Below are 23,868 nucleotides of genomic sequence, written 5' to 3'. Positions count from 1 at the left end.
TCTGACTAGGTTGGAACTGTTGCTGTTAAAATACAATAAATCATTTTCATTCTGAACTGGAATAAACTGATTTATCACATCACACAGATGTAGACCGGAAAACACACACACACAGTCCTAATGAGAGCATGTCTATATTCTGGGCTCCGTTTTTGACAGTGCAATACTGAGGTCATGCTCAGCCTTGAAACTGTTTCAATACTTGTTTTTGAAGTATGTCAGAGTTGAGAACCCTGACTCGCAAAAGTATGTGGTGCCAAACTGGACCAGAACATCTACTGCTTTCTCAGTCACGCAGGAGACTGCTTCCTGCTGTAGATGAGCAACCCAGAACTTTGTGAGTGTGTTTGCCTCAAAAAGCATCTTGCTTCAATCAGGCTATTCCAGTTCAGAATAAAACATATTATTGTATTTTAACAGCAACAGTTCCAACCTAGACTTGTTTACAACAATAATTTATACAGTAAGATGTACAGTAGGCCTGATAATTTTTCATCTTCATCTGTACTGTTACTAGGGTTGCACTGTCAGTAGCTAGCTTGCTTTGGCAAATGTTAGCTATTAGGTGTGTACAAGGTCCCCCCTTTGGATTGTTTGAAAGAGATACTCACATCTACTACTATAAGAGTTAGTTAGTACTCCCTTATTTCCGCTTATCATCAACTGTTATAAAATGACAACAATGCCTTGCTAGTTGACTTACTTTTCCACTGTCGAAGCACTGTTTCCTGAAGCATTCTGCCCTGTTCTGAAAGAACTCCCTGGGTTTACCATCATGCTGTGGATGTTTGGTCAGGACGTGTCGTTTTATTAATTTGTTCATTATGAGAGATTCATTACTGAGCACTTCCCCGTACAAAACACATTGTGGGCGCTCCTCGTTATAAGTTTATATGAAAGAGAGAAACTCATCGCTGTATATGCGTTTCATGACAATTGAGCTCAGTCAGAACTTGTGGCTAGCATGAGTCCATTTCATGACAGCGGTGAGTGATGGCGAGCGGGAATAACAAGACAGTGGCTTGAACGACAGCGCTGCATTGTGTGTGTTGCGGACTGATCTTCAAGAAAACTGCAGAAAAAAAGATCAGGTAAACCGCGAAGCACACGGGCATCTCCCTCTCTCACTCACGCAGCTGCCAAACTGAGCAGAAACGGCTGCTAAGCAGAGACGGCTGCTAAGCAGAGAGAGCCCTGAACAGAGAGCGCAGATGCACTTGGCCATATCAATTCCAGTAATTAATTAAACAATAAAAAATGTACTCTGACACGTAGCGACCCATACTTTAAGAAAGGCTGTCTTAAAGTAATGATGGACTGTGATTGGCTCAAATGCATTAAGAAGGAAAGAAATTCCACAAACTTTTAAGAAGGCACATTGAAATGTTAATTGAAATGCATTCCAGGTGACCACCTCATGAAGCTGGTTGAGAGAATGCCAAGAGTGTGCAAAGCTGTCATCAAGGCAAAGAGTGGCTACTTTGAAGAATCTCAAATATAAAATAATTTAGATTTGTTTAACACTTTTTTGGTTATTACATGATTCCATATGTGTTATTTCATAGTTTTGATGCCTTCACTATTATTCTACAGTGTAGACAATAGTAAAAATAAAGAAAAACCCTTGAATGAGTAGGTGTGTCCAACATTTTTAACTGGTACTGCGCGCACACACGCACACACACACACGGCCAAAAATATGTGGACACGTGCTTGTCGAAACATCTCATTCCAAAATCATGGACATTCATTAATATGGAGTTGGTCCCCCCTTTGGTGCTATAACAGCCTCCACTCTTCTGGGAAGGCTTTCCACTAGATGTTGGAACATTGCTGTGGGGACTTGGTTCCATTCAGCCATAAAAGCATTAGTGAGGTTGGGCACTGATGTTGGGCGATTAGGCCTGGCTTGCAGTCGGCGTTCTAATTCATCCCAAAGGTGTTCCACGGACGGGGTTGAGGTCAAGAACACCTGCTCTTTAAATGACAGACTGACCAAGTGAAAGCTATGATCCCTTATTGATGTCACTTGTTAAATTCACTTCAATCACTGTAGATGAAGGGCAGAAGACAGGATAAAGAAGGATTTTTAAGCCTTGAGACAATTGAGAATGTGTGCCATTCAGAGGGTGAATGGGCAAGACAAAATATTTAAGTGCCTTTGAACGGGGTATGGTAGTAGGTGCCAGGTGCAACGGTTTGTGTCAAGAACTGCAATGGTGCAGCGTTTTTCACACTCAACAGTTTGGATTCAAATAATGCAGCCCCGGCTTTATTTTTTCATCTGTCAGGAAGAATTACAACAAGTACTGCAGAGATGGCAAAATAGCCTCAGGGACTGTTCTTAACCACTGTCTTTTCGTGCGCTTTTCAGCACCCGTGGCCTCACCCAGGTGGGTGCTACATGTCCTGCAATGGAGGACCAGTACCTACGGAGGAGCGGATCCTATGGAGGAACTGACCGTCGGAGAAGCAGATGTGGTGCATTGGTGAAGCGCTGTCTTTTTTCTCTCTCTGCTTGTACCATCAACGCACCCTCTGCTGAAGTTACACTGCCTTTCCAATCTGAACTCCCAGCCTTTCATCTGAAGCCAAATGGAGACATTCAACCTCCATCTCTACCATCTCAATTTAAAGGTGTTGTTTGTTTTGTTTTCTATGCACTTTTAGATTATTTTCTGGAAAACTTAAATAAATTATTATTATTAGATTCCAACATAGCACAGCTGCTTACCTTCAGAGGAAACTTTTTCTTGTACTGTTCAACATGAACAAAGGAGTTGATAACCCCATGGATTACTTTCTGATTTGGGTCTTCGCCACACCGGTCACTGGAAGAGAAGAACACAAGCTCAATTAGTGATACTATTTCTGTTGAGCATTAACCTGTGCCTAGCTAGAGAATGTAAATAAAAGAGTAAAAGGTGACTTGTGGTTTTAAATGACATATCAAAAGCTGCCTAACAGTAACCCTGAACTGTATTAGCCTGCTATAACACGGTAATAGATACTGTCAGAACAGAGCGAATGTTCATCCTTTACCTTCACAGAAACAAACCCAGAGATCAAGTCATTATGACAATCACAAACCACTAAATAGGAGCACTGGTCATTTTAGACCTACAGTCCATTCGGAAAGTATTCAGACCCCTTGATATTTTTTTGCCCTCGTCAATATAAACATAATATCCCATAATGAAAAAGCAAAAACAAGTTTAGACATTTTTGCTAAAATAAAAACAGAAATATCATATTTACATAGGTATTCAGACCCTTTACTCAGTAGTTTGTTGAAGCACCTTTGGCAGCGATTACAGCCTCGAGTCTTCTTGGGTATGACGCTACAAGCTTGGCACACCTGTATTTGAAGAGTTTGTCCCATTCTTCTCTGCAGATCCTCTCAAGCTCTGTCAGGTTGGATGGGGAGCGCCCAGGTCTCTCCAGAGTTGTTCGATCGGGGGCTCTGGCTGGGCCACTCAAGGACATTCAGAGACATGTCTCGAAGCCACTCCTGCATTGTCTTGGCTGTGTGCTTAGAGCTGTTGTCCTGTTGGAAGCTGAACCTTTGCCCCAGTCTGAAGTGCGCTCTGGAGCAGGTTTTCATCAAGGATCTCTCTGTACTTTGCTACATTCATCTTTTCCTCAAGCCTGACTAGTCTCCCAGTCCCTGCCCCTGAACAATAACCTCACAGCATGATGATGCCACCACCATGCTTCACCGATGGGATAGTGCCAGGTTGCCTCCAGGTGTGACTCTTCGCATTCAGGCCAGGCCTGAGAGTCTTTAGGCAAAGTCCAAGCAGGCTGTCATGTGCCTATAACTAAGGAGTGGCTTCCGTCTAAACACTCTACCATAAAGGCCTGATTGGTGGAAAGCTGCAGAGATGGTTGTCCTTCTGGAAGGTTCTCCCATCTCCACAGAGGAACTCTGGAGCTCGGGTTCTTGGTCACCTCCCTGACTAAGGCCCTTCTCCTCTGATTGCTCAGTTTGGCTGGGCGGCCAGCTCTAGGAAAAGGCTTGGTGGTTCTAAACTTCTTCCATTTAAGAATGATGCCACTGTTTTCTTAGGGACCTTCAATGCTGCAGACATTTTTTTGTACCCTTCCCCAGATCTGTGCCTCGACACAATCCTGTCTCGGAGCATTCTAAAAAAACTGTTTTTGAATTGTCATTATGGGGTACTGTGTGCAGATTGATCAGGGATTTGAAAAAAACAATTTTAGAATAAGGCTGCATATGGTTGCAAAATTCCAGAAACTTTCAATAAATTCCTTTGTTTTTCCAGATATCCTGGTTGGAGGAATCCAGATTTCCTGCTCATTCCCTCCTGATTCCAGGAATCCTCCAACCAGGGATTTCAGGAAAACCAGGGAATTTTGCAAACCTAGCTGCAACGTAACAAAATGTGGAAAGATTCAAGGGGTCTGAATACTTATCGAATGCACCGTACTTCAAGCATTTCTCCTCCCAAGCTAGCCCTGCTGAATCCTACTGTACATATAAACCAAGAACCAACTTTTTGATTTCGTTCAGCAGCATCCGGATCAGGACAGCTTGCAGTGGCTCGATCATCAGCTTCCTCCACATGTCTAGTGCTAGCTGAAATGACAAAGTGGGGAGAATTGTATGAGCACATTGTCATGACTCTCCTGTGAGGATCCAAAGGATCAGGTTACAGTGTATCAGCTCTACAGAACTCTCTCTCTCCCGCAGAGAGGGGAGGGATTTTATGACACCTCACCCCCATGGAAAATTGTAAGGCAGTAGACAATTCCTTTCTGCTCTAGCATGGGCGATTGGAGTGTATTTGTGTGCCTTATGAAATGTTTACAGCCCAAAACTAGAACATTAAACCATGGACACGGGGACACTATATTTCATCCTCCAAATGCTGGTAATAATGAGAGGTGGAATATGTAAAATGTATATATCTATTTTGTGATGTTATTAAAAGTTAAATGAAGATGTTATGACAAACACTAACTTGAAGCGTATTCATAATGTGTATATGATGTTTACATTCTTTAAGTTGTGTAGAAAATATCCAGATTAAAGAGAATGTTTTTGTGAAGATGAGACGGTGATTGAAGATGTCTATCGAGGTCATAGTAAATTGTGATACCTTGCCTCGTAACTACTTTGGTTGCTCCTTTAAAAGTTGCATCATACTGCCATTTTTTTCTGATAATGCAAGTTAGTGCTAGTTTGACCACCAGAGGGCATCTTTGAGAAGCATTTGATAGTCCATTTTGGCATTACCAGAGAATTTAAAACCTTTTTTGTAATAACATAGTACATGGGATTGATTTTAAGAAATTTGGCTTAATTAATTTGATTAATACTATGGTGTTTCTATTTCGAGAAAAAAAATGAAACCCTCAGGGTTTCCGTTAGAATGGAATGGAAAATATGGAATGGAAAATATGGCATTGTACAATGTGATGGTCGGGAGGAGGCTACAGCATAAGAGGATTGGAGGATTCTAAATTGTTTGACTTCATTAGACAACTTTGTTCCAATATTTCTGTAAATCAGTGACATTTATTCCCATAGTAATTCGTTATGGAACCATACCTAAATCAACATCTGCATGTTGAAAGAGTATTTTTGTCATTAATTTATTGACAAAAGCATAATGATGCTGATGAAGAAATACAGTACTGTACAGTATATTCTTTTACATTTGGATAATAAAGCATTTAAAGCATTTTGAAGATATAAGCCACCTGCATTTGTATATTAGGCTACTGTGCAGTCTGACAAGTAAACTTGGCCTACAGTAAATACTGTAGTAAACATGGGAAAGTGCCTAATTCCTTACATAAGGGAGAGCAGGCCATGTCTGTACTACAAAATGCAGGCACGCGGGAGACCGGGGCTAAATTCCCTGACGGGGAGGAAGGAGTAGGCTGTCCTTGTAAATAACAATTTGTTCTTAACCAATTCCATATGTGTTATTTCCTATTTGTGATGTCGTTACTATTATTCTACAACGTAGAAAATAGTAAAATATAGAAAAATCCTGGAATCAGTATGTGTCCAAACTTTTGACTGGTACTTGCTTAATCTCTCTTCGGTAGGGGGCAGTATTTTGACGTCCAGATGAAAAGTGTGCCTGTAGTAAACTGCCTGCTACTCAGGCCCAGAAGGTAGGATATGCATAAAACACTCTGAAGTTTCTAAAACTGTTTGAATGATGTCTGTGAGTATAACAGAACTCATATGGCAGGCAAAAACCTGAGAAAAAAATCCAACCAGAAAGTGTGGAAATCTGAGGTTCGTAGTTTTTCAAGTGATTCCCTATCCAATATACAATGTCTGTGGGGTCATTTTGCACTTCCTAGGGCTTCCACTAGATGTCAATAGTCTTTAGAACGTTGTTTCATGCTTCTACTGTGAATGGGGAGAGAATAAGAGCGCTTGGAATCAGATGACTGAGAAAATGACATGAGCTCAATCGCGCGCGCTCATGTGAGAGTTAGGTGTGTTCCTTTTCATTTCTGAAGACAAAGGAATTGTCCGGTTGGAATATTATGGAAGATTTATGATAAAAACATCCTAATGATTGATTCTATACATCGTTCGACATGTTTCTACGAACTGTAATATAACTTTTTGGACTTCTCGTCTGAACTCACTGCACGAGCACAGTGGATTTGGATTACTCAACTGAACGCGCGAACAAAATGGAGGTATTTGGACTTAAAGATGAACTTTATCGAACAAAACGAACATTTATTGTGGAACTGAGATTCCTGGGAGTGCATTCCGATGAAGATCATCAAAGGTAAGTGAATATTTATAATGTTATTTGTGACTTCTGTTGACTCCGAAATGGCAGGTATCTGTTTTGATGTCTGAGCGCTGTACTCAGATTATTGCAAAGTTTGCTTTCGCCGTAAAGCTTTTTTGAAATCTGACACAGTGGTTGCATTAAGGAGAAGTTTATCTATAATTCTGTGCATAACACTTGTATCTTTTATCAAAGTTTATGATGAGTATTTCTGTAAATTGATGTGCTCATTCATCGGCAGTTTTGGAGGAAAAACATTTCTGAACATTACACGCCAGAGAGTTGGTGACTGTAACTGTGCTGCTGGAAATAATTTAATTACACTCTTTTGCCAACGTTTACTGACACCGGCCATATTAAACAGGTGTTGAGCAATCGTAAATTCATTATTCTGCGCTCTCGTACACTCAGATGAGAGTGCTCTGAAATCAGAGTAGATAACCAGAGCGAATTTACGAAAGCACCTGAATGTCCATTGAGAACGCACAAAGACTTTACCATTTAGTAAAGCGAAGAATGACGGGAATAATCAAGTCAATAAACGTTGGGTAGATAGAATAAATTGTCAGCCAACCTAACGGGCAAGTTAACTTATTTGAAAAGTCATTACTTTATTACACTGAGTAGCAAACTACTGCGAGGACGTGTTCTAGCGGCTCTGCGCCTTGAGCATGCTTTTGGTGCACAGTCGATAGCGCGCTGGACTTCGGGCAAGAAGGTTGAGGGTTCGAAACCTGCTTCCTGCTTGTTTCATTTGAAGTCGTGCCCAATTATCAGTTTGTTATTTGGTTTATTTTGCCCATTCATTGTCAGTTAGAGACACAGTAGTGCATTGGGACCCAAAAGCATAATCAGTGCTCTAACTCCCCCTTGGTCGTTAGGGCAAATTTGGTCTGTGATAGGATTGTTTTTTTTCACACCTAGTTCGGCTATTAGACAATTCTTTAGTAAAGGTTGAATAGTCTATTGTTCAGCTATTAGCCCTCCTCCCCAACTTGCAACAAATTGTTGTTACTCCCATCTCGTTCCTTGCCCTCTTCCACGCGTCATTCTCCACCTGAGTGGCTCGCTTATGGGCGTGCTGGCAGGATATGGCAGCATCTTCGGTTGTGCATCAAGAATTCTGTATAGCAAGTTTGTATGAAGGTCTGGTTATTCACAGGAAAATTATTATATGCTATGGAGGTACGTTTGTGTCGAGAGCAAAACATTTTTCTTTTCAATCAAAAAGAGTTGTTCTGAAAGCAACTTTTTTACTTTTAATAAAAAAAGATTTTCTGAATTTCATTTCGCTATCAACCACCTTCCATTTTGGCCATTTTTTGAGTGTCAGTTTGGCTACAACCAATAATGTTCAACCTTTCTTTCCGACACATCTGTCTCTTGTCTGCAGGTATGTTTTGATGTGAGAGAGAAAGCCAGTCCCATCATCGCCACCTCACCCGCTCTTAAGATAACCTTCGGGCCAACTGGGGGCCCAAGGCTGGTTAGGAGACACCGCTAGAGACACTACGTAATTGTGATGAACTGAGAGAAAATTAGGGTAGTGCTGTAATTCATGAAATCATATGCTGTCTTCCCTGCTCCTCTGTTTTACCTCTCTCCCCACCTCCTCTTTGTTCCTATTTTTTATAATGCACACCATATGTGCATTGAAGTACAGATTTAACTTGTATTTATAATATAATATTACAATTATAATATTTATAATGCATGTATTATGTATGTATAACACCTGGATAAAGAACTTTCAATAAAGCGTTTCACATTCTCCACTGGTTGAAATTAAGTATCTCATTGAAATACCCCACCTATCCTGTGTCCTCAGATTAATGCAGATGAAGGGATTTAGATATGCATAGGAAGTGTAGTGTACAGTTTTTTTCTGTATATATGAACTACAAATCAGCCTTTACTTAAATCATGTTTCTAGTCTATTGCATAGTTACAATGTGTAATCATTGATGTCCCAGGAGCATGAGTGGTAAACACTGTTGAAGTGTATAATTGTAATACACGCACGCATACACAGCATAATTCAAAGAATGGAGTTTGATACACCTATTATTGGATATGACTGAAAAAGAATGTCTCACAGAGGTTCATACCTGAACCGCACCTTTATTTGTTGCCAAGGTAGAGTACATGATCAGTGAATATATTCAATGTACAGGCTACAATGTGGGGATCCCATGCGTGGTAATAACTACAGTACATGTATATAGGACTTGTATCCTTGGCACAATAAAGTTATTATATTCTACTCAAGCCATAGGCTTCATTAATGCCATTCAAACTTGAAGTTAAATCAAATGAAATCAAAGTTTATTTGTCACGTGCGCCGAATACAACAGGTGAAGTCCTTACAGTGTAATGCTAACTTACAGGCTCTAACCAATAGTGTGAAAAAAAAGGTATGTGTGTGTGTGTGTGTGTAGGTAAGTAAAGAAATAAAACAACAGTAAAAAGACATTTGAAAATAAGAGTAGCAAGGCTATATACAGACAACGGTTAGTCAGGCTTATTGAGGTAGTATGTACATGTGGGTATGGTTAAAGTGACTATGCATATATGATGAACAGAGAGTAGCAGTAGTGTAAAAAGAGGGGTTGGCGGGTGGTGGGACACAATGCAGATAGCCCGGTTAGCCCATGTGCGGGAGCACTGGTTGGTCGAGCCAATTGAGATAGTATGTACATGAATGTATCGTTCAAGTGACTATGCATATAAGATAAACAGAGAGGAGCAGCAGCGTAAAAGAGGGGTTGGGGTGGGGGCACACAATGCAAATAGTCCGGGTAACCATTTGGTTACCTGTTCAGGAGTCTTATGGGTTGGGGGTAGAAACTGTTGAGAAGTCTTTTTGTCCTAGACTTGGCACTCCGGTACCGCTTGCCATGCGGTAGTAGAGAGAACAGTCTATGACTGGGGAGACTGGGGTCTTCGACAATTTTTAGGGCCTTCCTCTGACACCCCATGGTGAAGAGGTCCTGGATGGCAGGCAGCTTTGCCCCAGTGATGTACTGGGCCGTACGCACTACCCTCTGAAGTGCCTTGCGGTTGGAGGCCAAGCAATTGCCGTACCAGGCAGTGATGCAACCGGTCAGGATGCTCTCGATGTTGCAGCTGTAGAACCTTTTGAGGATCTCAGGACCCATGCCAAATCTTTTTAGTTTCCTGAGGGGGAATAGGCTTTGTCGTGCCCTCTTCACGACTGTCGTGGTGTGCTTGGACCATTCTAGTTTGTTGTTGATGTGGACACCAAGGAATCTGAAGCTCTCAACCTGCTCCACTACAGCCCCGTCGATGAGAATGGGGACGTGATCGGTGCTCCTTTTCCTGTAGTCCACAATCATCTCCTTAGTCTTGGTTTCGTTGAGGGATAGGTTGTTATTCTGGCACCACCCGGCCAGGTCTCTGACCTCCTCCCTATAGGCTGTCTCATTGTTGTCGGTGATCAGACCTACCACTGTTGTGTCGTCAGCAAACTTAATGATGGTGTTGGAGTCGTGCCTGGCCGTGCAGTCGTGGGTGAAAAGGGAGTACAGGAGGGGACTGAGCACGCACCCCTGGGGAGCTCCACTGTTGAGGATCAGCGTGGCAGATGTGTTGCTACCTACCCTCACCACCTGGGGGCGGCCCGTCAGGAAGTCCAGGATCCAGAGGGATGTGTTTATTCCAGGTTCCTTAACTTAGTGATGAACTTTGAGGGTACTATGGTGTTGAACGCTGAGCTGTAGTCAATGAATAGCATTCTCACATAGGTGTTCCTCTTGTCCAGGTGGGAAAGGGCAGTGTGGACTGCAATAGAGATTGCATCATCTGTGGATCTGTTTGGGCGGTATGCAAATTGGAGTGGGTCTAGGGTTTCTGGGATAATGGTGTTGATGTGAGCCATTACCAGCCTTTCAAAGCACTTCATGGATACGGACGTGAGTGCTACGGGTCTGTAGTCATTTAGGCAGGTTGCCTTTGTGTTCTTGGGCACAGGGACTATGGTGGTCTGCTTGAAGCATGTTGGTATTATAGACTCAATCAGAGACATGTTGAAAATGTCAGTGAAGACACCTGCCAGTTGGTCAGCACATGCCCGCAGCACACGTCCTGAGAATCCATCTAGCCCCGCAGCCTTGTGTATGTTGACCTGTTTAAAGGTCTTACTCATGTCAGCTACGGAGAGCGTGATCACACAGTCGCCCGGAACAGCTGATGCTCTCATGCATGCCTCAGTGTTGCTTGCCTCGAAGCGAGCATATAAGTGATTTAGCTCGTCTGGTAGGCTCGTGTCACTGGGCAGCTCGCGGCTGTGCTTCCCTTTGTAGTCTGTAATAGTTTGCAAGCCCTGCCACATCCGACGAGCATCAGAGCCGGTGTAGTATGATTCAATCTTAGCCCTGTATTGACGCTTTGCCTGTTTGATGGTTCATCGCAGGGCATAGTGGGGTTTCTTGTAAGCTTCCGGGTTAGAGTCCCGCACCTTGAAAGCGGCAGCTCTACCTTTTAGCTTAGTGCGAATATGGCTTCTGGTTAGGGTATGTACGTACAGTCACTGTGGGGACGACGTCCTCAATGCACTTATTGATAAAGCCAGTGACTGATGTGGTGTATTCCTCAATGTCATTGGAAGAATCCCGGAACATGTTCCAGTCTGTGATAGCAAAACAGTCCTGTAGTTTAGCATCTGCTTCATCTGACCACTTTTTTATAGACCGAGTCACTGGTGCTTCCTGCTTTAATTTTTGCTTGTAAGCAGGAATCAGGAGGATAGAGTTGTGGTCGGATTTACCAAATGGAGGGCGAGAGAGAGCTTTGTACGCGTCTCTGTGTGTGGAGTACAGGTGATCTAGAATTTTTTTCCCTCTCGTTGCACATTTAACATGTTGATAGAGATTTGTTAGAACTGATTTAAGTTTCCCTGCATTAAAGTCTCCGGCCACTAGGAGTGCCACCTCTGGGTGAGTGGTTTCCTGTTTGCTTATTTCCTTATACAGCTGGCTGAGTGCAGTCTTAGTGCCGGCATCTGTCTGTGGTGGTAAATAAACAGCCACGAAAAGTATAGCTGAGAACTCTCTAGGCAAGTAGTATGGCCTGCAATTTATCATAATATACTCTATTTCAGGTGTGCAAAATCTAGAGACTTCCTTAGATTTCGTGCACCAGCTGTTGTTTACAAATAAGCAGGGACCCCCCCCCCCCCTCTACATCAACTAACATATTCCTCTCAATTGTAAATATTTTGCTTGACTCGTTATAACATTATAATTACTTAAATTTGCTTCCACCGTAATGTTTTGTCAGCCATCTTTTCTGAAGAAAGTTACCAGGGACGGGTGGCTCGTGTCAAATTTATCATTGGAACCACTCGATATGATTGATCATATACAAACCTTGGGACCCAAATGCATAATGAGTGCTCTAACTCCCCCTTGCGGTGGTCTGGAGCAACAAAGCCGTGATGCTGGATACCTCTAAGTCCCGCGGTGTAAGCTCGCAACTTTTAAAGGAGAAACCACTTTACCTACGCCCCAGAGAACCTAGAGAGCGTACCAGCAAGACGGAAATGTCCCGTTCTACCCGAGGGTATAAAGCATTTGAGTTCATAATTAACATACCAGACTAGGATTACCACGCCCTGCAGCCGAGGTCAACAATTAGTCACGACTCCAAAACGCAACACGAGGTTGAAAAAGACAAAGGAACCTCTTAACAATCAATGCTATGGTTGAGTAGCTGTTCTAAGTACTGTATCTAAGGTGAATTAATTTAAGCAGGACCATCAGGTTATTCTCTTCCAATCATCGGTTGTCTACATGGCTTTCATCCCCATGCTGGGAGCATCGACACGGCTGTTTAGCCGTCCTCAGGAGACCCCTCTAACAGAATGAGTACTAGCAAACAGACAACTAAGTGGAAGGACATTGTGACATCTTGTGGACAATCATAGACTTACACCTGAGAATGAAAGGCCAGGCCATCTGAAGTGACCCCAACAGAGATACCCAACAGAAATACCTAACGAAGACCTTCAACACATAAATACATGCATAAAACTTCTTACCCATAAGAGCGGCAGTTCGGGGTAAGGTAATAGGGCTAAACTAAGCATAGTTTACACATGTATCCAAGTGTTGTTTCTCTTTCTCTCTCGATCTCTCTCTATTTAAATCTCCGTCTTGTGTAACCTGTGTCATATTGTGATGGTCCGATAGGGACCTATTGTCATCGTATTAAGTTTCTATCTGATAAGGGAATTTATATGTTTAAAGGTAATGACTAAACAATTTCACCCTGAAACATAATTATGACATTATGTAACATATATAATGAATAATTAGACAAACATAACTATAAGATTCTGTAACATGTATAATGAATTAGAATGATAAACTTCAGTCTAATAAGGTTTGGTCGAGACAAGTAGAAATGTGTGTGTGACTAAGAAAATACCGTGAACAATTAAACTGTGTATGACCTGACCTGGCTTGAACTGAGAAACTTACGGCAGGAAAGGGAGTCCCATCAAGGTCCCTCTAATCTCGGGGGAATGGAACTGCCAGCTTGGTAGTGATAAACAGTGGTGAGAACTATGAGAAAGGATACATCCCACCTACTGTTTGTGTGTAGGTATGTGCGTAAGTAGGCAGGGAGAGAGTTATAAAATTACATGTCTTTGTATTTTGACTATAGAACGTTCTCGTGAATAAACTTTACAGACCTTTTGCATAAGCTGAGTCTTTGCCTAATTATTATTAAACCCAGGGTCTTACAAACCTCAGGGATTGGTCAAAGCTTAATTGATTGTTTGTTATTATCATTGGGATTTAAAATTCTCGTGACACCAACCTATACCGTGTATGTGTGTGTGTATCATTTAGCTTGTTCGTAAATAAATAATCAAATCAATGTGTGGTACGGAATGATCAATGAGACCCCGGTATGTGTAGATTTACATAGTCTACGACATTCAGAATGAGACTGATATGAGGAAATTATTACAGCAGGGACTGGTGCACTTCACAAAATAGATGGCATCATGAGGGCGGAAAATGATGTGGATATATTGAAGCAGCATCTCAAGACAGTCAGGAAGTTAAAGCTTGGGCACAAATGGGTCTTTCAAATGGACAATGACCCCAAGCATACTTCCAAAGTTGCGGCAAAATGGCTTAAGGACAACTAAGTCAAGGTGTTGGAGGGGCCATCACAAAGCCCTGACCTCAATCCTATAGACAATTTGTGGGCAGAACTGAAAAAGTGTGTGTGAGCAAGGAGGCCTACAAACTTGACTCAGTTACACCATCTCTGTCAGGAGGAATGGGCCAAAATTCACCCAACTTTTAGTGGGAAGCTTGTGGAAGCCTACCCGAAACGTTTGACCCAAGTTAACCAATTTAAAGGCAATGCTACCAAATACTAATTGAATGTATGTAAACATCTGATCCACTGGAAATGTGATGAAAGACATAAAAGCTTAAATAAATCACTCTACTATTATTCTGACATTTCACATTCTGAAAATAAAGTGGTGATCCTAACTGACCTAAGACAGGGAATGTTTACTAGGATTAAATGTCAGGAATATGAAAAACCGAGTTTAAATGTATTTGGCTAAGGTGTATGTAAACTTCCGACATCAACTGTATGCTGGACCCTGTCAGAGAGGTGTTTCTGGGACCACATCGTTTCTTTCAAGGTAGGATTATAGCAATATTTTGTTATGTTTAGGCCTATTTACATGTATATTTCTAGTATTGTACCTAATGTTGGCTGTTAGGCTAAATGTATTTTTTTCTTCTCCAAATGCAGACAAAGACCCAAAACACACTGCCGCTCGGGTTTGCATTGCAAATGAGGGCATAAACTGGGTCAAGACGCCAGCAGAATAAGTAGACCTTCATGTAGTAAAATAAATAAAAGACCTATGGTGGACCTACAGTATATATAAAAATATATTTTAAATCTCTACATGTATAGGTCTCCTGATTTAAACCCGATCATACTTGTTTGGCATCAACTGAAAACATTAATCCGTAACTCCACCAAGCCTACAAGCAAAGATGAACTGGTTAAGGCATTCAAGACGTTTTGGGTTGAGATATTGACGATACAACAACGCAACAAATATATTGATCATCTCAGCAAGGTTTTACCCATCGTGGAGATGGGGGGGAAGTACAACTAAAATGTAGTTTAAATAAACATCTGCATTTTGAATGTATTTTATGTAGTTATTTTATTAATGAAAGCATAAAGATGTTGATGAAGAACTGTTAGGGCCAAATTGGGGGATTTTCACACCTACAGCAGCTGGGTTATGAAGAGTTGCGTGTCAATTCATAAACCATGAGCCATGGAATGTCTTCCCAACTATTTTTCCATCTTCATGGCTCTCCGACATTTTGCGGTTGAATGAGGACTTGAGTTAGAAATGTAACACTTTATAGTACTTAAGCATTGAATACATTGCAAATTGGGGGATTTTCACACCTACAGTAGTCAGGCTGTGAAGAGTCTATTGTCCTGCTAATAGGAAACATTGTTGGCATGATGGGATATACACCAGATACAGTACTACAGTGAAAAACAAGAGTTTGAAAACCTGTTTTCAAAATGCCTCCAGCTGTCCATCACTACTGTAAATAAAAACACAGCATCTTGTTTACATTCTTTATTGTAACCACAATGTCACAAATAAGTTGTATCTACCTTTCCAATTACTTTTAGAGTTTGGAATTTACAAATGTGCGCTTTTCATGTCATTTTTAGTAAGTAATATGCTACAGTCCAGTTACAGCTTGTTCTGATCAAGTAGAAACAAAAAAATAAGTGTCTTTTTTGGGGTGTGCGTGCAGGACAGAGGGATAGCAATTCTTACACTATTGTTCAGGAGGAACGGAAAATTGCATGTCAATTCATAAACCATGTGCCATCGCAAAATCTCTTACAAACTATTTTGCACTCTATATGGCTCTTCGCCAAAAATTACATTTAGAGGATTGGAGGATTCCAAATTGTTTGTTTAAAAAAAGAACGATATTCTGGAGATTATTACGTTTTCAAGGACATCCCGGCTGGCCATTTCCTCCCCTAACCAGGACGACGCTGGGCCAATTGTGCGTCGCCTCGTGGGTCTCCTGGTCGCGGCCAGCATGGGTATTGAACCAGCATCTGTAGCAACAATGCAGTGTCTTAGACCGCTGCGCCAATCGGGAGGCCCCATGCACAAAATTTTAATGCTGATCAATTGCTTTGCACAAAGTGTCAAAATACAGAGAGGTTTTGGCAAGAGTATATTGACTTGCTAATAGCCCATAATGTCTTGACATGCGCAAGAGATGGTGGTAATCCAGGTCAGGATAACCCAAACATTTATTTATTAAAGACTATCAGAAAGAATGTTGGTACTTATTTATTTTGATCCAAAGCCATGAACGAGTGAGTCATTCAGCTTTATGTAGGTGCCGAGGCTATATGACTGCACCATCAACTTGATTATTTAGCAGACATCACTTGCTTATATTCAGTCCACACATATATTTTAAGAATATCATGGAATATAATTGAACATTTTAATTTATCTTAGTAAGTAATACTGATGAGTAGTAACAAAAAAAGTGAATTTTTCCGGGCGTGCACGTGCAGGACAGAGGAATAGCAATTCTTACACTATTGTCCTAAATTCAATCACCTTCTTCATTCTCATCATTCAGTTCATTGAAATTCAATTTTGAAGTTGTGCATAATTATCAGTTTCTATTTGGTTTATGTCGCCCATTCATTGTCAGTTAGAGACACAGTAGCGCCTTGGGACCCAAAAGCATAATCAGTGCTCTAACTCCACCATTGCGCTGGTCTGGAGCAATGAAGCAGTGACGCAGGGTACCGTACTAAACCACAAATTACCTCTAAATCCCGCAGCATAATCTCAAAACTTTTAGTTGAGCAGCCACTGTAGACTGTTCTCTCTGCTAGTGCACGGCAAGCGGTACCGGAGCGCCAAGTCTAGGTCCAAAAGGCTTCTTAACAGCTTCTAGCTCCAAGCCATAAGACTCCTGAACAGCTAATCAAATTGCATTGTCCCCCCCACACAAATGTTTACACTACTGCTACCTCTGTTTATTATCCATGCATAGTCACTTTACCTCTACCTACATGCACATATTACCTCAATTATCTCCACTAACCGGTGCCCCCGCACATTGACTCTGTACCGGTACCCCTTGTATATAGCCTCGCTACTGTCATTTTATTGTTACGCTTTAATATAATTATATTATTTTCATTTATACATTTTTTACTTCAGTTTATTTTGAGTAAATACTTTAACACTTATTTTTCTTAAAATTGCATTGTTGGTTAAGGGCTTGCAAGTAAGCATTTCACTGTAAGGTCCATACCTGTTGTATTCGGCGCATGTGACAAAATACAATTTGATTTGAAACTGATATATTGTGACATTTGTACTGGATAACGGAGATTGTAATGAGATATGATTGGAGACTTACCTCTCCTATCTCCATAAGTGGTTCGTTCATGTCAACCCCTCCGTAGCCATACTGCAAGTCTGCCTCTGTCAGTTTGTTCTTCTTGATGAACTGTGTGTTGAGGTACCTATATTAGAAGGGAGAGAAAGAGCATTACACAACATAATATTAAAATAACAACAAGTCTGTTATTAATCTAGTTGTACCAAAGTATTGGTAAGACTAGCTAGTTATGGACAACCCATAACACAATACAGATTCACTAGCGTGTGAATGGCCAAGATCCCAGGGCCAATCAGACCAAAGAGAGAGAACGCAGACAGATACTGCCAGGCAGACAGACACGCTAGCTCTGAAGGCTGTCATCAGACTGATCTGACCCTGGCTCTATCTACATGACAAGTTGTTTTCACAGCTGTGCTGTCTACTTGGCATTAGCAGGACAGACAGTGATGAGAAGAGATATGAACTCAAGTTCATATATACAAAATCCTGGGATGACAACATGCTAAATGACCCTTAAAAATGGTTGAAAGGAGCTTCTTGTATGAAATAATGATATCCAAAGCTGTCACTGTGGTGTGAGTTAATTTTCCAAAACATCTGCCAATGTGACATATGAAATATCTGTAAATATCTAAAAGCGGCAGTGTTCTTTACACATGGTGCCAATCTCAGACTATATCAGAAAATAGAATTGGCTGAGGGATAAGTGCCAGCTACACAATAGCAGTACATTTGGATCGGTTTGGGGTCCCGCGGACCGATCCACTCATATATTAAACATTTGAACCGGGACCGATGCGTATCGGTGAATCGTTACATCCCTCTAAAACACCTCAACTTTTGACTACTAATGCATCCTCCAGTGTCGAACTGCATGTAACTGTGTTGACAGTCATTGATCTACAAGTCATTTTTCCTCATCAAACTGCCCGCAGTGCCCAGCTTCGCGAGTTAGGCAGCTTGTTCCTGATCTTGCACATCTGTGCGGCACATTCAGCATTCAAATGCTAAAATGGCTTGAGTGATATTATGCTTTATTAGTTGAGTGGCAACCGAAGTAATTTGCATATATGCGCTGTTGAAAATGTTGTTTTACTGGAACAAAAGTAAGCTATTGGAGACAACTCTCATCTGGCTATAGATGCTCAAAGGGGCTTGCAATAGATTTGAATTTGTTTGTTCTGGTTCACCATTAGCAATAGTTTTGGTAGTTTTTCTTTAAACAATCAGTGTATTTGGTCATTTTTTTATATATAGGGTAAAGTTGATAATTTCATAAGGAGGACAGCAATCACTTTTGCGAGGTGCACTGCATGGCCAAAACAAGAGGAAAAGAAAAGATCACTCAGGAAAAACTTACAAGCGGTCAAAACCATTTGATTTTGAGATGGGGGTAAAATCCAAAGTTGTGCTATGTATTCATTGGTTATGTCATAGTTAGTTGGTAAATTATAAATATTGAAACATTACTAGCTCAAATACAATCTGCAAAAATGACAAGTTAATTAGTGGGTGATGGTGATTTCAGAACCAAAGTGGGGGACAATACAATAAACAAAGGTTAGTTTGCCCCCCGCCGCCCCGATCTGATAGTCGTGTGGTAGATGCCTCTCTCTTATGGCTAAGCTCAGGTGCCGACAAAGTGCGCGCACGGACGCACACACACAAAAGTCAGCTCAGACACATCCAGCTCGGAGAGGCCCAGCTCATGAGCAATATCAGCAGCAGACTTTTATTTAGAATGGAAAATGAATGTTTATGCAAAAAGTGCATTGAATCGTATTGCATCGATTCTCTCTCTAATCAAACCGAATCATTTCAAACTAGAACATCGTTCCTGTATCATATCGAAGAACATATACGCATCGAATCACCTCGACAGAAAAAGATGCACATCCCTAATATTACCTGTACAAGCAATCCATGTAATCTGCTCCCTTGCTGTACTCCTCCCAGTATCTGTGGTACATCACTAAAACCTTCTCCTCAGACTCCAGAACTTTCTGAAATTACAGATTAGAGACCCAATATCAGTTTATTACCTTGGCACCTCAATGACAAGCAGACAACCAACAAATACAACTATTAGGCTATCCGATGCTGAGCAATGGGAAATTAGTAAATTGAGTGAAAATGGCATTATGAACTAACATTCAGTAGATAACAGATCTAATATATTTTCCCCAAATGATGAAACGTATTTACCTTGTACAACTGTCTGACATGGTTCTCCAGGAATACCTTGGTCTCTGTGTACAACCTTTCACCCAAAGGCTCTGGGTATGCAACACACAAGGCATAGATGTCCCTGATTTTAGAGTAAAGGAGTCCAACACATTCATCTGTAACACTGAGGAAGAAAATCATGCAGACAATTTATTTTCTACTGGAAAATTGTTAAGTGAACTTGAGAATTTCCTAAAGTTAAAACTTAAAGGGATACTTTGGGATATTTACTTCCACAGAGCCAGATTAACTTGTGGATACCATTTTTAGGTCTCTGTGTCCAGTATGAAGGAACTTTTGCAAGCCGACACTAACTAGTGTTAGCGCAATGGCTGGAAGTCTATGGGTATGTGCTAGCAGATACCCATAGACCTCCGGCCATTGCGCTAATACTAGTTAGCATTGGCTTGCAAAACTACCTCTAACATTCTTTGTACTTGTTCTTTGCACTAACCACGTTTCCATCCACAATTTAATGCAAGTCACCATATCAACAACCATATAAAAAAAATCATGACAGCTGTGATGGAAACAGGAAGTTTTGGTGTAATTTGTTCATTCGACATGGTGTGATCTTTTTGTGACAGGAAATTAATTATGCAGGAAATGGCAGTGGAAACACCTTTATGCACAAATATTGATATAATAACCACCATATCAAAGCAAATTTGGAGTCTTGCGATGATATGGTGTGTGGTACTCCTCCTACAACTCTGGAAACCATGCAGTTTATTAGGCTACGAATTAAAAAAATGATGGTGAACTTCACAGGGTAGTGAAAGTGCACGGTGATCTTGCGCCTTCTAGCCAATAAATATCGAGGGTCTCATTCTGGTGACATGATGATTGATTATTGACTGCAGTTTGACAAATACTCTCGCTCTTATCCATAATAATCTAATGTAGACTAGAGACCCCAAACAGCCTACCGGCACTGTATCCGCAAGCTGTTGGCTAGAGTGCAGGTGCCAAGACCAGAGTAGGTACATATGCTATTTAACGCAAATGTTTGTGACAAAACTATCGGTTGAGTTTAAAATGTGATGGAAACACATTGAACTTTAGATTTTTATTTGGTGTATGAACACGTAAGCGAAAAAGTACATTTTTGTGTGCACTACATCATCATGCAATGACTTTTGTCTGCAACGAGTCCATTTGGTGGAAACACACCACTGGTGGGAAAATGCACATATTTTATTTATGGGGATTCTAGAACATTCACATTAAAATCTGTCTGCAATTGGATGGAAACCTAGTTAAAGACATAAAAATGGTATCCACAAGTTCATCTGACTCTGGGGAAGATAAAGTAGATAAAGGGTCGCATTGCCAAAATCCTGAAGTATCCCTTTAATGGCTTGACTATGTAAGCACAGATCAGTGGCATTTTAGTCTACTAAATCAATGGCAAACTAAACCACAAAACACAGAAAGTTCAGAAACTCATAAAAACAATTTTTCTGAAGAGCTGAAACGTAGGATACGAAAATCTGTCGTTCCATGTGGCCCTCTCCACATAATCAAGCATCACTACAGCCTTGATTGTCGTCAGTAGCTTGTTCCATGTTTCATCAAAGTCCACCACCCGCGGCTTCAAGGACATCGTACGGCTTCTTCTTCAGGCTGACGTAAAGAGGTAAAAGAGCAGGGTTATTGGTGTAATTGGACAGTACTGGAATATTGGAGCAAGGTGTTTAGAATTATAAATGCAAATTCTTCATGTATGGATGTTGAATCAAGTAACTGTTAATACACTATGCCAAATGTAATCGATCCAACTGCAATTAGGAATGATCTTTACTCTTCAGGTTTGATAAACTGTGACATAATGTCTCAATAATTAAACAATACTTGGGCATACAGATTATTTAAAAAAGACAGATTATAAAAATTAATTTACTGATCTGCCTGTAGCATAACAAACTCTGATTATAAGTTCGCAATTACAATCTCAAACATGATGTTGTGATAACAAGGTTATGACTTATTAATTTGCCAAATGACAGTTTCAGATGGGTTCACAACCTAACTAAAAGACATATCAAAATGTAAAAATGTGCAGGGGATGATAAATACTACTATATCTCCTACTCAATATAGTGAAAGCACAAGTGAAGTTATCACTATCATGTGAGATTTAACGTTACCCCTAAATACAATTACACCTCAACATACAAACAACCCTGTTAATAGCTAGCTAGAAGATTATAAAAAGGAATGTTCCACCCTTGTTCACGGGCGGTTGCTAGCAACCTAACGTAGTTTAAGTTAATTGACAGTGTAAACAATCCAATCGCCAAAATATTAGTCATGCTACCCAAATCAAATATAGCTAGTTAGCAAAGCGATTTGCTAACAATATGCTCATTCGTTGCATTAACGTTAAGTTGAACTGTCACAGGTAGCAGGGTGAGTCTAATGACAACGTTAGATATCCTGTAATATTTTTACAAGAAGGCCTGGCTAGCTGTCTAGCTACTGTAGCTAGTTAGCAGCTATCAATTTCATTCGTCATTAAAACAAGCAAGCTAAAGTTAGATAGCTTGTCAGTTTTGGAGAATATTGCAGCACGCTGCATACATATTTACCTTACTCACTGAAGTGACGAAAAGTCATATTTTTATCGAACAATGTTACACATTTACTAACTAACCATGCTAGGATGAGAAAGAAGCAACAACATAGCTAGGTAATAGAAGTAGCTAGCTTTGAGATCCAGTTAGCTAGAGCTAGGCACTTAATTCTAGCTAGTAGCGACCGATTTGGGGTAGCTAGGTAAACACGTTTACAACGTCAAATGGAGACTTTCTGTATATACATACCTCTAATAAATATATATACCTATTATTAAAAAGTCAAGTTTCTCCGCTGTCACAAGCTTGATCTCTCACTTACAGCACTGCCATTTCCATACCGTATGGAATATACCATTGTATCAGCTGTAGGTGTACTGTAATGGAGTAGTTATGGATGTAGTAGTCATGAGTATTCAGTATACTCATATTCGACAAATTAAATGTGTACCGTGCATAATTAAAATATTAATAACCAACAAAAGTCCCAATTACAGACGGCGTCGATTCAAAGACTTATAAGAACAACATTGTAAAGCAAGACCCCTATTTTGTAACGGTGTAGGCGAATACTACGGGTACCCGCTTGGGAGCTGTGGTGGAGCAAAAAGTCATTTATGAAAACTAGAACGTAAACGTTTCCTTCATCCGTATAAATACAAACTAAACTGTGAAGTAGAAATACTAAGAGATATGCAGTATTATTCGTGTGATTGGAACGGTTAAGAACCAGTGTACTTAAAAAGTAGTGTATCATTCAAATGGACTTGAATATTGATTGTGTTACACTGTACATTGTATTCAGTCAAACTGCTATTAATATTACAGTACCAGTCAAAAGTTTGGACACACCTACTCATTCAAAGGTTTTTCTTTGTATTGACTATTTTCTAAATTGTAGAATAATAGTGAAGACAACAAAACTATGAAATAGCACATGGAATCATGTAGTAAGCAATTTGAATGCACAGAGATACCGTGACAAGATCCTGAGGCCCATTGTAGTGCCGTTCATCCGCTGCCATCACCTCATGTTTCACCATGATAATGCACAGCCCCAGGTCACAAGAATCTGTACACAATTCCTGGAAGCTGAAAACGTACCAGTTCTTCCATGGCCTGCACACTCACCAGACATGTCACCCATTGAGCATGTTTGGGATGCTCTGGATTGACGTGTACGACAGCTTGTTCCAGTTCCCACCAATATCCAGCAACATCGCAGAGCTATTGAAGTGGGACAACATTCCACAGGCCACAATCAACAGCCTGATCAACTCTAGGCAAAGGAGATGTGTCACGCTGCATGAGGCAAATGATGGTCACACCAAATACTGACTGTTTTTTTATGCGCTTTGATATGCAACCTGGAATAAAAATGTAAGAGTGCTATGTAGTGAAATAAATATCTCACATCTGTGCGGTTTGCAAGCTACATTTGGCTACATTGTATTGTTTTTCCTCTTCAAAGCACACTGGTGAGCAACAATAAAATTTCACTTCGCCAAGACAACCATGAACTCTTCAAGTTCAGTTCTAAGCCCCACACACATTTGAAGGATGATGGTAAAGGGGGTGAGTGAATTTACATTTAACTAGGCAAGTCAGTTAAGAACTAATTCTTATTTTACAATGACTGCCTACCAGGGAACAGTCTGCCTACCCCTGAACTGCCTTGTTCAGGGGTAGAACGACAGCAACCTTTCGATTACTGGCCCAACTCTCTAACCACTAGGCTACCTGCCAACCCACAATAGCCTATGCAATGGTGTTGGCAACTAG

General features: G+C 40.8%; 1 protein-coding gene across 5 annotated transcripts in view; it reads right to left on the bottom strand.

Annotated features, from left to right (window-relative positions):
• Window positions 1–22,638, bottom strand: part of LOC115195883 (cullin-2) — a 47,660-nt gene extending 25,022 nt beyond the window's left edge. For 4 of the 5 annotated variants that reach the window (XM_029756213.1, XM_029756216.1, XM_029756215.1 and 1 more), the window contains exons 1-7: window positions 22,336–22,637; window positions 20,998–21,136; window positions 19,490–19,592; window positions 19,193–19,287; window positions 17,300–17,405; window positions 4,518–4,600; window positions 2,735–2,831 (exon numbers count right to left, since the gene is read on the bottom strand). In XM_029756213.1, coding sequence (XP_029612073.1) covers window positions 2,735–2,831; window positions 4,518–4,600; window positions 17,300–17,405; window positions 19,193–19,287; window positions 19,490–19,592; window positions 20,998–21,116 — 603 coding nt within the window. In that variant the 5' untranslated portion in view covers window positions 21,117–21,136; window positions 22,336–22,637. Of the gene's footprint in view, window positions 1–2,734; window positions 2,832–4,517; window positions 4,601–17,299; window positions 17,406–19,192; window positions 19,288–19,489; window positions 19,593–20,997; window positions 21,137–22,335 lie in introns of all 5 variants that reach the window. The other variant, XM_029756214.1, reaches the window with a different exon arrangement.
• Between the last annotated feature and the right edge of the window lie 1,230 nt (window positions 22,639–23,868).

This window comes from Salmo trutta, chromosome 6, assembly GCF_901001165.1.
Source record: "Salmo trutta chromosome 6, fSalTru1.1, whole genome shotgun sequence".
NCBI lineage: Eukaryota > Metazoa > Chordata > Actinopteri > Salmoniformes > Salmonidae > Salmo > Salmo trutta.
Note: the sequence above shows the minus strand (reverse complement) of the source record. Positions and strands in the feature narration are given on the sequence as shown.